Below are 16,086 nucleotides of genomic sequence, written 5' to 3' on the forward strand. Positions count from 1 at the left end.
GTCAACGTTCAAATGAGGTTCCTTTTAATAGTGAGACTAGTGTCATCTTGTTTTTTATATCCTTTACTGAATAGTGTGGTCATCGATGGTCGTTGGCTTGTTCGCTGAGCTGGGCAATTTGGTTGCAAACGTTTCATCACCAATCGAGGTGACATCATCAGTGCGTAGTTGTGCGTAGCGGTGGGTTAGTGGTTGTGCGTTCAGTAGTGTTACGTGTGTGTTGATATACGTGCTGGTAGCCGAGGATGACCTTTGACCGCGATTAGTTATTCCGTCGGGCGGTTCCATTGGTTGTTCTTTTTATCCCGTGTCCTCATTCGCCGATGCCCACGTGACTTTTGAACTTGACATCCCTCGCCGTCGTAGTCTAGTCGATGTTGGAGTGACCTTTGTCCTTCCGAGTTCCGGTTGTGACCTCATTGATTTGACTCCGAGGAGTTCCTTGTTTCTTCGTTTGTGAATCCATTATTCGGTCCTCCTTGAGTGTTTCGGTTGCGACGTTGATCTCTCGCGCGTAGAGGTGCGTAAATTGGATCCAGTTCAATGCACCGGTTTATTGAACCTGTCTGTGGTCATCATATAGCCGTTGCAAAGCCCTGAGATTGTCATCATCTTTGTCCACCCGGCCGTGTCAGCAGCACTTTACCTTGGCAAGGTGGTCAAAACAGATTGGGTGAAACAATTTGGAGAATTTGATCACGGTAATATTCGATTTTCGGATGCTAAGCGGTTTCACGTTCGCTAGGTAGTCCTCATACTGAGATTCGTAGGCAGAAGTGATCGGATTGCATGTTCGTTCTTGTAAGGTATAGCGTCTTGTCAATGGATCTTTGCAACTCGCCAACAAAGTATTTTTGACACTGACAGGTTACCACGCTAACCAGCGTGTCACTGCGTTTCAATATGCCGTAGCTCCCCCCTTTATGGTATGCCCCTATTGTTGTCTGGTCTATGTAGTATTCCATCAACGGACGTGGCCTGACAGTGGATGCTACAGAATGCTAGCTACCCTTAATGTCCTTGCTTTATCCAGGTGTTTACTTGTCGTGTGGTGTCTGAACTGGAAGCACTTCGGCTAGCTTGCTTAGGTCCGGAAGCTTCTTTGCCAGCGGCTGAAGAAAATATGCATTACGACTATCAACCGGTTTGCAACGGCACAAACAACGTTACCAACGAGACCGTCTCCTTCGGTATGGATAGTCCAGCTGCAAGCATTACGGGTGATGGCACGTTGGACTGGCGTCAGCGTAAATCAAGTAAAGTCAACAAAATGGAACGTTCCAATCTACAGGTGGCGTTGAACAACGAAGTGCGTGCTCGTGAACAGGCTGAATTGCGTTTGCAAGAGGTTGAGACCAAGCTCAAGGAAGTTACCGAGTAAGTAGCGTTTCAGCATGTAAAATCCATGTTTAAAATCCCGACTTGTGGCTAAGCACAATGAACCGAGCTGTACTGTCTATGGATGTTATGTCGGAGTGAAAGTGTAGAAAGTTTGGTAATGAAAATGAAATTAAGGTTCAGTGTTGAGCACGAACGTATGACAGGGCACCAGTAATTGAGTTGGATGATATGCTCAAATATGGTAAAAGGATTGATGGGGAATTGGGTACCGTGTTAAATGTGTTAATCAGCACACATTGCCAGTTGGGAACCACGTGTAGCTGATAAACTCAGTGGAACTATCTGAAAGCAGTAAGTCCATTTCAGGAAACATCCAAACACCTCGATAGATCTGCTACTCAGAAGGACTCAATCTGCCTCCAGTTCAGTCGTATATCACAGAAAAGGTTGCGTCTGCTTGCTTAGGGTTATCCTATTTCTTCGTCCGCAAATATTTTCCATTTTTTTTCTCAACAGCCAATTAAAATTGAAAGAAACGAAAATAGAAGAACAAGAGCGAATGCTGGAAGCGTTCAACGATCAACTATTACAAGGTTTGTTTTCCTTCCTTTAATTTTGGTGACCTACTGTCAGTAGTTTGGGTTTCACTCAGTTTTAACTGCCGCTCACGGTGTTCTTTCATATTCAGGCCAGGATAACTCATCTAATCAGCTCTGAGGTTTCCGATCAACTTACACATCTTTGGTAACTTGCTACCTCCATATGGATAGAGATTGTTGTTAGCGTTGAATTCACGACTTTTTCTTTGGAATGATTACTCTCTCAAGCTTAAACCGATTTGATCAGTTTTAATAACTGTGATGAACTAGCTTCTTCAATGATATGATGATTTAGAACGGTTTTGGATTCATTATTCTCATTGAAGGCAACACAATCAGTGTTTCGTCACTTCACAACATGTTTTTGACCGGTAGATGAAGGCGAACCAGACGGTTTATCATCCGGCTTCTGCTGCTCACCGTCCATCTAATCTATTTTAGTGTACTTATCGACCTCATGCTTCACGCGTCAATCAAAAACTAACCATTCGTGTGTGAAAAACAATCACCTACGTTCTCTCTGTCGTTTATGACACTGGGCTAACTTCAAATGTGTTGCGTAAGCTGGGAGAAACAAGAGGCGGTTATTCTCTCACACAACAGGCTATATGCTACTTCTGTTGCTTCGTATTTTGTTCTAAGTACAGTTACGTGTCATAAACGGTTAAATCCCATTTAAACAGAACTTCAGGTTTTCGAATACTTTCGTCCCTCAAAGTTGATGAGGTGACCGACTGGAGGATCATGGACGTATGTTCCAACTTTCAACCAAATGTGTGCATTTAGCAAACGGTAGTGTCGAAAAATGCAGTTTGTAGGCGAAGAATGTAATGGACAAAAAGACAAGTTCATACTAGTCAGGAATGTTCTTGGAAATTGGAATGTGTTCCTTAGGGATTTTGTTTCATACTTTACAAAGAAGTTTGTGACGTGTCGATTACCCTTGGTTTTTGGATGCGAAATAATGCACTGAATAACTTAGTGACTGTTACTTAATCTGGTTAGTTCAAACCAAGTGAAAATGTAATAGATTCGAGTTCCGCTCTTGCTGGAGCTTATCACCAGTGCCATGTCCCTGGTTGCGCTGGGGTTCATACTCGAGATCCTCGAGGTGGACAGGAGAGCGTGTGCCCGCTCCTCCGCAACCACACACTGGATGCACCTAACTTATGTCTAAGCAGACAAGGATATCAATGCTCTCGGCTTCGGTCTACATTACTGTGATGCTTATTTGGAGCTGCAGGTACCTCAACATTCCACTAGTGCTGTTGTTAGGTAATGTAGCATCGGTATCAGTTCTTTTGACTTTGAATGATGACGATGATGATGACGGTGACGACAGTGACATAAACCTCAGAAGTTCATAATATATTAAAAATTCCGGACCTCCTACTGTCACGGTGAGAATTTATATGACAGCTAAAGCTACTACATCCACTACTGTCTACTTAGGTGCATAATGTCTTGAAAATGCTCTTATAAGACTAGCTCGTAAATTTTTCCACAAGCAGCTCTGAAACACTATGAACTTGGGCTTAGCCATAGGATCCCACATTAGGGTTCTAGTCGCCAACAGGCCTGTCGAGCCGGACACTAAATAGCCTTCATTGTCTACAAGAAGGCGCACTCTGCACAATACGTAAAACAGACTTGGTTACTGAGCTGTCCCTCCCATCTCGAGATTCACGAAAAATTATAACTCATTCTATGCTTCTAAATGTAATGATTCTAAATGCAATGATTATGAAGTCATCGTCTACTTTGATGTGTTAGACGGTTCCCATAAAAATTATGCACCGACTTACTCGGTTAAAGCTAGTTCAATAAGCACAGTCTGAATGCTAGTTGACAGGGTCTCAATTGCACTGTGTGGACGAATTTACACAAACGAGTTCGTTGGCCAATAATCACGCTTTTATATTTAGGCGTCATCTCGAGCTGTTTCGGGCCCCAACGTTCTGTTCAAATCTGCAGAGGGTAGTATTAGGTGATCGATAGTTTGGCATTCTTCGTCGTCCGTTTAGGTGTGTTGTTCAGTGTGAACGTTTTACCTGTCGGATAGTGGCACGTGTGGCACGTGAGTAAGTTCGTTTAGTTCGCACGTTTTTCGACGAGATCGGTCGGCTCTCCATCATCTGGTTCATTTTGCAGAGAATTTATCTATCGACTGATGATGCCTGGATTTTTTCGTTCGAAACTGATTGTTTCAATTATCTAATTGTTCCAGTTCCCGATTATATAATGCCTGATCCTTCAACTTTAACACAGATTAAAATGGAAATTTGAAGCTTAGAACTGTTTAGTTTATATGGCCTCAGATGCTGTTAGCATGTTTGTCGAAGCCCCACCGTATTAGTCAGTAGTGGACCCTTTTAAAGTGGAACTCATTCGGGCATATACTGCACGTATATGTGTTTTGCATCCGGTTTTTCGTCTGTAGTAACTTACTTGGGCTTTGAGCGATTGTCGTCCTATTTTCTATCCCGTGTTAAACGGAATGTCAGGTTAGAATCCCCCCATGGCGTGAAATGTTCCGAATTCGTTTTTCGGGTCTGCAGTTGGGGCCATGTTATCCTAGCCTCGAATGTGAGAACGTGCTCATATGCGGGTTAAAATAGTTTATCCTTCGTGCCAAACACTTTTCTACGATGTCTTTGTAGACAACGCATTCCGGAAGACATCATTCTTTGTTTAATTGCAGCTCAAATATGTGCGTCTCCGGTGACTAGAGGTAGGCTGAAAGGACAGAAGGAAGGTTAAGGCGAATTTCTATCCTGCAAGCTAAGACGTTTTGATCTGTGGGGGAGACGAAACCGAAAATCCAGAATCCCTACCTCCATAGCAACATTTTTGTCGTTGTGGTGCTGGTCCGCCGGAAACCATTCTAGAATGGTCAGAATCGTTCACTATTACTGGTTTGCTTTCCACTCTATGTCGCAAGTGTGGTTTCTGTTACCCCTGGACTCGAGTAATCCCTCATTTTGTGGACGACTGGGAAAATTGGTATATTAATATTCTTTTGATATCGTTATCCTTTTCAAACTCCGGCGTGAACTCAGTGCTGTTGGCAGAAAGAGTAAAAGACGGCAGTACAGTGCTATCCTTTCTGCAACATTCCGAAGAATCCTCAAACACTTTGGCGTCTGATGGGGGAGTTGTTTACGCTCCACAAACACTGGTAATAGACTAAACATGGGGTGGACTTCTGCCTGTCATAGGTTTTATTTATCATACAATTCTGTAAATGCCTACTTCACTGTTGTCGCTTCTGGATGAGTATACGCTAGACAACGGATATCAAATCCCTGTTGTCCAAGGCTTCATTCAGTGAGGCGTTTGATATTCTGTTGCAGTTTTTCCTTATTAACTTTTTACCCCCTATTTTTCTGATTTTCAGTCTCCAATCAAGCCAGTCTTTCGCATGTGCAGAATGGGGTAAGTATCGAAACAGACAGCAACTTCGTTGCACTCAGCTGGTCGCATTACTCTGCTGCATCTTTTTGGATTTCCACTTGAGCTCGATATGGCTGAGTGGTTAAGGCGTGAAGTTACCGACCGCAAGGTCCGTGGCTCAAACTCAACCGTATTATCTCGACTGCCCCTGTCTAGACTGGAAGTATGTTAGCGCTCACGCCTACTTCTGGTGGCATGGCAGCCAGACACCCACAAGAAGTTACAACTGAGCAGTTGTTTTTTTTCTTTTATGTTAAGTTTTCATCAGGGACTCTGTTAGTTTGCCTTAGAATTGCTCTGGATAGTTCCGGCTCTAAGGAACTAGTTTCGAACGGAAGTGTTCATGATTCACTCCTCACCTGTTACCTGCCGCTGACATTTTCCTGACCTACGTTTCATGGCAGTAATGCGTCGAAAGGGGCTACAGCTGAAAGGCTTGACTTCTGTAGGGTTGCTTTTACTTTTTACTCAGGATAGCAGGAGCAACACGTATATCCAATTTAGCCACGTAATCCTTGGAAATAGCAGTATCCTTCCTAAAGAACTCAACTCAAGCAGGATTTTCAGGACGGAACATCGACTTCCATGGTCCTGAACACCACCTTCCCACGGAGTGAATAGATGCAGTGTCAGACCGTGACCGGGTACCTATGCAGCGTCAGCTTAGGATCTTTGGCTCTCATGGTAGCTGAAGCAAATGCAGATTTCAACTCTCAGAAGAATGCGGCTGTGCCCAGCTTTCAAGCTGATTCTTGCGGGGAACAGGTGTGCCAATCATGGTTACACAACTCACTCTTAACTGTTTTGGAAACCGGTACAGCAAACCTCCATAAGTTCTAGGCTGATAGTCAACGGTCAAACTTATGTTTTTCGAGTCACCTAGTGGAATAAATGGAGTAATTACTTTTCGCTCACGTTAAACATGATCAGAAGTGGCTGAACAAAACGTTCTTAGTCTCACGCACAGCGTTCTCTACAATCGCAAAAAAATTAAACCTCACAGATTAGTGTAGCTTTTAAGTGACTTACCGAAGTTGCACTACGCAGTCAACGCTAGCTCACCTATTGCCCTCCTACGGCGATCACGTGCACCCTTGTGTGACTTTTCTTTGTTTAGAAGTCTTCTGTAGTAGTAAATCGATGATTCGCTGGTGTTTAGCAAAAGTTCCTCCGTGCGGAACAAAAACCAGAGCTTGCGGTGCATAAGCTCAGTATCTTTCTCACAAGGCACTGCGACTCAAGTGACCATTGTATCGATTATCAGATGACGGAGAAACTTCTGCGCTTCCTACATTGGGCAACTTGCGGCCAAACGCGCATTACTACGTTGCACGCAAGTACATCGACTGAGGGAATTCGGTTGGATTGCCACATTTTTCAAACCCGCGGCTATCACATTTAGGATCATCCCTATCCAACGCATTCTGCTTGTCATCAAGACGCCCAAGTTTTTTCAATCTAGATTTCACTTCGATCTAGAATTCAAGAGACCACTGTCGTAATTATTATGCTGGGAGCAGGTCCGCAGGTCATCGCAAAGTTTCTGTTTTCTCATTTCCTTATAGTAAGAAGTGTTCGAGTTTTGACATTTGGCCTCCATCCTGTTCCAATTTCAGGTTGCAGATGATGCTCTGAGCCTAAGCCCTCATCACGTAAGTCTGATATTTACTTGTTCCTTTCTCTGTTGATGAAATCATTTAATGCCGTACACTTAGCCACAGTACGACGTTGCTAACCACATTGTATGTTGATTCCTTACGTGCGAGTTTATTTTAGTCAGTATTGATTTAGTTAACCTCAATCTGTGAAATTCTCTACCTGAGCACACACGGGTTACGTCCAGTTCTATGCAGTTTTAAGGTTGTTATTCTCGCTGTTAACGAGCCAGGTGGCTTAAGTTTCCTACTGCAGTTATCCGAAGTTCGAACAGGTGCTATTCTTCCGTTCTTATCCCCTTTTTGGTGACCACCTACTTTATTCTCATTATCCACAATGGAATCAACTGTCATCCTGATTGGTCCATCTCTTATAACTGATCCTTCGTAGGATGGTTTTGTTCCTTAATACTTTTAATGGATTTTCTAACATACCTTCTTTTGGGTTGCCATTTCGTCCGCCTCTTGCATAGTTATCAGTTCTTTAGCCTGTGGAACCAGTGCATGGTAGATTTTCCGTTTTGTAAACTTTTCTCTGTAGTTTGTACGTCTAAACTAGCTTCATCTAAGTTAATGGATGTGATGGAAGCCTCGCGGTGACACCATGTCTCAGACTACAAGTCGGCTGTGTACTGCATCACAGCCTCTCTCGCTCATACCCAGGCAAATTAGTCTCCCATGCGCATTATTGGTCTGATGCAGCATGGGTTTCTGAGAAACTTACTGCAGGTCTTAAAATGAATTCCTGTTTGAGTATTCATAGTTTTCGAATATAGTTTGCCGTCCAGGTTTCCGTTTCTTGTCCAGGACGTTTTGCCACCTACCTCGCATTTGCCTCGTGTTACCAGTGATGGATTTGCTATACCCATAACATGGTTGCAAGTGAAAGTAATCGAAGGTATTGCCTATTAATTTTGTGGAGAACATGTCGGAATTTGTGGTATTATTCCCCACCCATCTGTCTGTAAGGTTAGATTAAATGCATTAGGAAGGGCACTCATCATTGTTTTCGTCCATAAGGCAAATTCAGTTTTGGTTCGTACTAGCTGTTCGCAAACTTTTGCGTAACCTTTTGCGTGCACTGTTCCAACTGGCGTGAAACCCTGTTTCAAAGGTAGAGCTGACCACTTCTCATCCTTACTCTTCGGTGTTCCAGACACCGATGCATGGCGATAGGTGGAATGTATCAGTGTTATTGGAAACAAACACAATCCATTGATGTGGATAGCCATCGAGCTGGACTGATTTTTTCTTAAATTCTAAACTCTCTGACCTCTCTGATATTTTTATTTAAGATGTGACAAATAAAGCCTGTGTCATAAAACACCGGTTTTTCATTGGTATCGCGTCCGTGCTATCTCTTTTATCCGACTTGTTGATATCCTGCTTGCGCACTTGTGTTTGTGGTATTCGGGTGACTGAATGATGATTTGTTTATCTTAGGTATTAAACGCCGAACAAACGTGTCGGGGTACTGAGAGTCGGCGCTCCCTTCCACTGCTCAGCCTTGACAATTTGCAACATTCTACCCCAGCTCATCGCTCGTCTTTGGATAATAGCGGATCCATTGCACCCTCACAACATTCGTCCACATCTGCGCATGATTTCACCCTTGACTCATTTACTGGCCCTACCAAATGTAGAGTCTGTTCGAGTCTGATTTTAGGGCAGCGCTTCCAAGGCGTTCGTTGCCAAAACTGCGGTTTTTCTTGTCACCAACGCTGTCGCCATTCAGTCCCTGTGGGCTGCCCTGCTCCCCTAATTTCTGCACCAAGTAAGACTACATTTGTACTTTTCTTAGTGTTTTGTTCCACGAGTGAAACACGGCCGGTTTTCCTGGTTTTCACTTTTTCAAAAGTATTATGTTACCCGTTAATTAAATAAGGAAAGAATAGATCTAGGGTAGAGCACCGGTCTTACCGTTAGCGCACTTTTTGATATTGATGTAATTTTCGAACAGATATCGATATGGATGGATCTAACTATTCTGTAATCTCTAGTTCCAAGCCGATACCTTTGGTTTATGCACCGACTGTAGTACGTTATCGCTTCGAATTGTTGTTTATGCGTGAGGTCCTGGTGTTGGAAGTGAGTGGTTATGAGCCTTGTGTCTGCCACGAACTGCATCAGCTTTACTGACTGCCCACCTTTAGTTCTTACGCAGCACCAACACGCACCAAGCAGCATTTAGTAAATTCTTTTTTTTCTCAGGTCTAAGGATGCATGGTCAGGATGACTAAGCTCTGCACATTGCATCCAGCTAGACTTACACGCTAGCACTTGAACTGAACCAATTTCTTCATCATTGTGTTGATTTTTCACACTAACCCAATCACTTTACGTGATCTACTTTTACGTTTCCTATAGACCCTGGAATCGATGGTATTTACGGTTTTGGGGCTGTGTTAGAAAGCATTGTGCAGGCAAGTGGTTATTTGTGCATTCTTTTTTTTGCACTGGTTATCTCCCAGCACCAGTTTTTCACTATGTGGTGGCTTGGAACGCACCTCACATCAGCTGTCTGAACACAACCGAGTGCATATTTACGCGGACGCCACAAACATGAACCGCGTAAGACTGAAAACCCGATGCCACAGTAAAATAAATCAAATGAATGCGGAGAAGAAATGAAATGATCTTTGAAGCTGGAATAACCTTAAAATTACACCCGGGCATTTGTGACGAAATCCTAGGAAGTCTCCTGTGAAGCAGCTATGTTTTACTTTGTTGCTGTGACAAATACACAATGGACTTCCTTTTGTATCCCCATTATTCCTAGAACGGAACAGTTGGGTGATTCGCTCAGTTTGAACGCAGTAGAGAGATTAACGAATTGTTGTTGCACGCTTTCATCTCCGTCCTTCAATGGACAAGGTGCACGCTGTTCATAACATTCTTAATGGGCGCGAACGCGCACAACCATATTTCTAAAGTTATTCGTGGACAACTTTCCGTCTGTTGTGTCTGAATTAGGTATAAAGGTAACTGATTGTCCCGTTCTCTAAATACTTAGTTTAACTAATTATTTCAATACCATCTCTCAATGCGATATCCCTGTTGATTCCCTATCCCAAAACTTAGTCGTTCAGCTATGTACCTTGATCAAATAGCAGAACCCTCATCATTCTATCCGATTTCAAGTCACCTTTGTTGCGGATTACTTTGTCCATCATTCAGGTCCAGGTAGGTCTCATATCCGTGCTTGAGGAGTGTCTGTCTTCCGAATAGTTCACTCTATTCAGAAACCATTTATCTTTACTCATCCGTCATGAATAAGTGGATACCGTTATCTTCTTATTAGCGAGCCATGTCGTCACTTTAATTTAGAGAGTTTTCAATTAGTTTCGATAGGTCTTGGTGATCCATCAGTAGTTTTCCCCACTTGATTGAAATCCTTCACTTGGCCTCACTTCCATATCGATGTTCAAGACCAGCTGAGAATATGAAGAGTGATCGTTTTTCGCTGAGTTGGTCTTCACGAAATAAGCATTCCATCGTCAGTCGATGTGGCATCAGTGCGACCTCAAAAGAGGTATTATCTTGTCTTCATTATACAGCACTACAGACTTTCACTGACTTTATTTCACTCAGTGTTCGACTGTTCCCGCCAAATTTAGCAGATCGGTCCGTTTTTTATCGATTCACACATTTCTATACCTGAGGACACCAGGTCGAAAGATGACACCTTCGTTCGTCGCGGACTGATAACGTGGTTCATTCCACTTGATTAATCTGCAGGCCCATTTTTGGATTAAGTGGTTGCCCAGACGAGGCACACTCGTCTGCGATATATATATGTCACTCACCTTCTCCTTGTATCCGTGATCTTTGCTTAGTTAGAATAGAGGGGATTGAATAGACTAACACGGATGAAGGTTTGGTTGCAAACTCTCAGGCGGAACAAACATACCAGCAGGTAGGTAGTACACCTTCAAACCCTCAGCATAAGAGGTGATCGAAATACGAGCGTTGCTGTCGTGTCTTAGTTCATTTTTTAATCATCATCATCATCATCGACAGCATGACATCAGTGTTCAACACTGATGCTTCACTGCCGTACAACCATGATTTATTTGAAAGCCTTGTTGTAAAGAAAAGAGTAAATGTGGACGGGGAAGGGACTTAATGCTAGCTTAACGCAATCCTTCCGAGGTGCTGCCTACACATCCAGGCATTCACTCAGGCAATCTGGATAGAAACTGACAACAAGAACCTCACTGACATCGGTTGGCAGCCATATTTTGTAGTGTCTCCAACCAGGCACAGTGAGGATCACGCGATCCCCACCCTGGAAGGCGAGTAGCACCGACAGCACCCAAGCGTTTCGTGATCTCCTACATACTTCTCTGCCAAGTCAAGGGTTGGCCGCCTCTCTGTTTACGCCACTTTGAGTTGGGCATGGAAAACAGCAGTCTCTTCGGCAAACTATGGTTCGGCATACGTAACACTTGTCCCAACCAACACAGCTTCTGGTGCTGGACACATTCTTCAGTGAGACGAGATGATACATAATCTACATGACGACGAGGTCGGTATGGGTGGCAAACGTTAGAACACCATCGTAATGCGGAACCGAATGAGAAACATTCTCGTAGATGTTCTTAGACTACACATGATGGGGATTGCGTCGTAATATGAGAGCTGATGTAGTCTTTAGAGTGTTTTCTTATGATGTCGAGTTTCTGTATGCTGAGTTTTTTTCACGATCGTTTAAGCACACTTCCCTTTGTTCAGGGCTGCAACCACCGATCTCGTTTCGCTTACCGTTTATTTTTATTCAGTAACTTCTTTTCTCATCTATGTTTCAGATGCCCAAAGGTGGAATAATCAAGCGTGGCTGGACGCGTCACTATATGTTTCTGACAGATATGCGGCTGTTTGTGTTTGATGTAAGTGGTTTGTCATTTTGAGTCATTTTTAAGTCATTGGTTCCGGGCAAATTCTTCCGTGAAAACTTTGAGAACCACTGCCTCGCTGTTTGGGCCTTCGAGTTAGTGACAACTGAGGAGTCCCCTACCAATACCTAGCATCCTCCCACTGCTTTGTAGGTAAGCTTTTTATTCAACCAACCTCTTTGGCCTATGCACGCGAAAAGCAGCTTATTCATCGACTTTTGACCAAACTCTTTTCAGCTCCGCTTTCCTTATTCACTTGGCTCTGAGTCACCTAAGCATTGCCGCGTGTTTAAACTCTTGTATAATAAGAACCTCCAAGTAAATCCAAAAGATATGTCCCCGACTGCAAATGTAGGTTGTCTCCCAAACACATAAAAGAACCTGGATCAGTTGCGCATCTAAACTGCTTATTGCAAACCCAGATTTCTGGAGGCTTCACTCTTCAGGTGTCTAACCATCCTCGTGCACCAGTTCGCGATATCTACGCAGTGGGATTTGCACTCAGACTTTGCACTGTGAACAGTGTGCTGGATTAGGATCCAAAAAATAGTCGTCTTTGTGCTGATCAAATGGGCGACCCAGCTGCGAGCAATGAATCTGGATGCAGAACACGTTGCTTGGTTGTTATTGCACAGCTCAGACAAGTATAAGCTTCTTCCATCTCTTTTACTTTCCGAACTCACAAAGCTTCTGGATCTGCGAGATGTCTTGACCTTTCCCACCTGACGTTTAGCTTTTACTCGAGAAGTATTGTGCACTCTAGCAGTAATAATACGTGTCCGAGTTCGGAACACCTTTGTGGTTTTGCCCAAGATTCAGTGCTTAGTGTCATATTGCATCTTTCTCGAAGGAGGTCGTCCGGCATCTTCTGGGACTGCAGATTGTACTTTCCACCAACAATCCACACGGGTTGATGGATTGTCTGAAAGGAGGCTCGGTTGTTATATTTGATTGTCTTGTTTCACGTTGGAGCCCTCGAGCTTCTCAGAGAGCAAGCATACATAATAGTGAGCGAGTCTGACGTGCATATAAGATTAGTCTGGTTTTCTGCCTGTTTCCGAGCGGGAACGTTGAAGACTGCCAAATGAACTAAACCTGGGGGGTTGTAGAATGAGACCGGTATGTCTGCATTTGTCGTTGTCCAGTCAACCGTAAATGTTTTGCCGGACGATGAACGGAATTTTCAGTCCTGTTAACAGACTGACGAGGAAAGAAGAATGATCATGTGAGAGAGGAGGGAATAGGGCGTCAATTGTGGTCTGTTTTCGCTTAACCGTCCTGCATGTGGTAAAGCGACCCAGTTGAGGCATCACCCCCCNCCCCCCCCGATGTGGCATGAGGTCATTTGTAGTTATGTAATTCATAGTTGTGTGGGATACTGCCAGGACGCCCAGGCCCAGACAGGAGGACTAGACTTAAGGTCAAAAGCCTCACCACAAGATAGGGGGTGGCTGGCACAGGATCGTCAAAGCTGTCCACACTTTTAACGATTATATCACCACGTATGTTCCAACCCCCAATCTCAAGGACCAGTTGACCAACATGGTATGAGGGGCTGTGAGTATTACATGTTCACTACTCAGAATGCCTCGGGGGGGGGGGGGGGGGCTTGTGAGCATGCATTAAAGTTCAGTCTCTTTGTGAGGGAAAGGTTGATTCATCATCAGGAGAGTCGCACTAATGAGAATCCAGTCGAGTTTTTATCTTTCATATCTTAACTTCTCCATGAGTTCTTCTATTTTTACTTTTTCAGTTGGTACACAATGTTTTTCGACTTAAACGCTGTTTTAACTCTTTCCCGGCAGTGTCTGACAATAGAGGACGTATCTCTTATTTTTGTGTGCAACGGAAGTTCAATGTACCTACCCCCATGGGCACGTAGGGCTTTTTGGTATGCTTTCGCCCGATTTCACCACGTCGATTAACTTCAGATAACTTCATCCATTCGCTATTATGCCTTCCTCACCGGTCACCGGGTTCGAACTACTCTCGTAATATTTGTTCATTGACATTCAGGTCACTGACGTTATTACTCCTCTTGTATCAAACTGTTTAGAAATGTGAACTGTTCTGGATCACCTGGACAATTCTGTTGCACCGTCCAACCGTCACTTCCCACCTGCAAATTTTAAAATGCTAGGCAGGGTTAAGCCTACACCAGCTATTCGCATTTGAACTAATGAGTGCGGTAGATCAATCCTGGCCGACTGGCAAGAGACGAAATCACTTTCGAAGTGAGCATTATGGTGTTGATGTGACGTTGTATCTGTTGGGGGCAGAATGAAGATTGTTGGCATATCATCAGTCCGGGTTTCTGCGTCCGGGATGTGAGCGCCGCGTGTTTGACTATCGGTATCTGTGGGGCATCGCGCGGATCTGACACAGTTGTAACAGAAGCAGTTGTCCACCCTCCCCCCGCTGTTGATCAGCTGGTCACTTTTCGCAGGCTACTTCGTTTGTCAGGAGGACCTTAACCACTCAGGGTCCTTTTCCCACAGCCATTTGTGGGACGGGAACAGCTTAGCAACAGACCAATGAATTTGTTGCTGGTCAACCCATTTGTGTTCACGGACGCTCGCCCGCTATACAAGGCAACAGAAGATATTAGACAGCACACCCCCAGTGGCAGTTTTGCACCAAAGGTTTTTCGTTCAGTGCGCAAGTCTCCCACTCCACGATGTATCGGACAAATAGAGTAGACAGTCGAATCTTATGTGTGGCTGTCATCTACTTCATCTACCTGTTCTCCATATGTTCTGGTATATAGTTTACACCAGAATAACTGCATTCGGTACGAGTGTCTCGTCCGTTCAACCGACTGTTTCACCTAATCGGTATTGTACACCAATCTCGGATAGCCTATAATGCTGCTGCATAAAGGCAGTCGTTGCGAAGTGCAGGGAAGTGTTAGATATGCTACGGAAAAAATCATCGTCAAGATATGTCTTGAGTAGCAGACCCAAGAAAATGCATACTCATGGAGTTTTCCTTGGTGCGAATTCTCATAACGTCCCCACTTAAACTCAAAGTTCCCACAATGTTTGATTCCATTTCGCATTTGTTACTGCCTTCTCTTCGTGTCTAAGGTGACAACGGAAAACTCCGTCAACGGAAGCTTTGGTTCATTATCACCATCCAATCCATCTTTTCCTTGGTCCCGCTACCCAAGTCCGTCAAACTCGGTGAATAACGTATCGTGTGTGTTTACATCAAACAACCCAACCCGCGTTGTCGATTTACGTAGCCCTGGGTTTTCTGTGACCCGTGTACGGGATGCCGATGTTATCCATGCTAAGCGCAATGAAATTCCCAGGATTCTGAAGGTAAGTGAAATCGTTTCCTCAATCCCAGAATGTGTGCCTTCCTGATCCCTATTGTTTGTCAATGAGTCTGCAATGGGTTTAGGTGCTTCATATGAGAGGACACACGATAGATGGATTCGGTCTGCTTGTGTGGTTGCTGGCTAAGGTCCGACACCAGTGTTCAGTTGCTATTCCGCAACAGACTATAGAATTCGCAGTTAAAAATGAAAGCTTTCTCGACAAAGTACCAATGATTGTTCGCTTAGTTTGAATTCGAGTTCCAATAGCTGTATATTAACTATCTTCGAACAGGATTTTCAGGTCACTTCAGTTTCGCTCACCTCTTGCGGTTCGTTATTTTACTCCCACTCCGTAATGCGTCGCATATCAATCGATAATTGAGGTCAAGACCAACTCGCATCACAACTCTTGTGAGATAAAATTGCACTCACTTCCTTTCGTGTCTAGTGCGGGCGTGTGAGCGCCTATCTGCCCGCAGTAATGCGTAACTCGATAGATGAAGATCGATTACTCGTCAACGACGTACTGTTCAAGCTCATTTTCTCATCACTGGAAAGATTTCATAAACACTGTACGGTATATAACTAACTCTCCTCACTTGTTTCTTATGAAAATGAGACATAGATGTACTACATTTACTCTTCAGGATGGGTTCAACAGTGTTCACCTCTGTTAGATAGGATGGGCTACTTCATTGCCCTTTTGAATAAAGTTTCGTCAATCCAGTATGCCATTTACTCGCCTCCGTCGTTGTTGATGACAAATTACCAATCTGGGCCTATGGATTTTCGAAATTTCGTTGATATCCCACTTACGTGAT

General features: G+C 43.9%; 1 protein-coding gene across 1 annotated transcript in view; it reads left to right on the top strand.

Moving 5' to 3' along the window:
• The window catches only part of T265_08652 (hypothetical protein), a gene marked incomplete at both ends in the record, with an annotated part of 62,314 nt that overhangs the window by 30,860 nt on the left and 15,368 nt on the right, over window positions 1-16,086 (top strand). Inside the window, 7 exons of the mRNA XM_009174518.1 lie at window positions 1,034-1,377; window positions 1,858-1,934; window positions 5,338-5,375; window positions 7,010-7,045; window positions 8,492-8,788; window positions 11,857-11,937; window positions 15,030-15,266. Coding sequence (XP_009172782.1) covers window positions 1,034-1,377; window positions 1,858-1,934; window positions 5,338-5,375; window positions 7,010-7,045; window positions 8,492-8,788; window positions 11,857-11,937; window positions 15,030-15,266 — 1,110 coding nt within the window. The remainder of the gene's footprint in view (window positions 1-1,033; window positions 1,378-1,857; window positions 1,935-5,337; window positions 5,376-7,009; window positions 7,046-8,491; window positions 8,789-11,856; window positions 11,938-15,029; window positions 15,267-16,086) is intronic.

Source organism: Opisthorchis viverrini, assembly GCF_000715545.1.
Source record: "Opisthorchis viverrini unplaced genomic scaffold opera_v5_233, whole genome shotgun sequence".
NCBI classification, from domain to species: Eukaryota; Metazoa; Platyhelminthes; class Trematoda; order Opisthorchiida; family Opisthorchiidae; genus Opisthorchis; species Opisthorchis viverrini.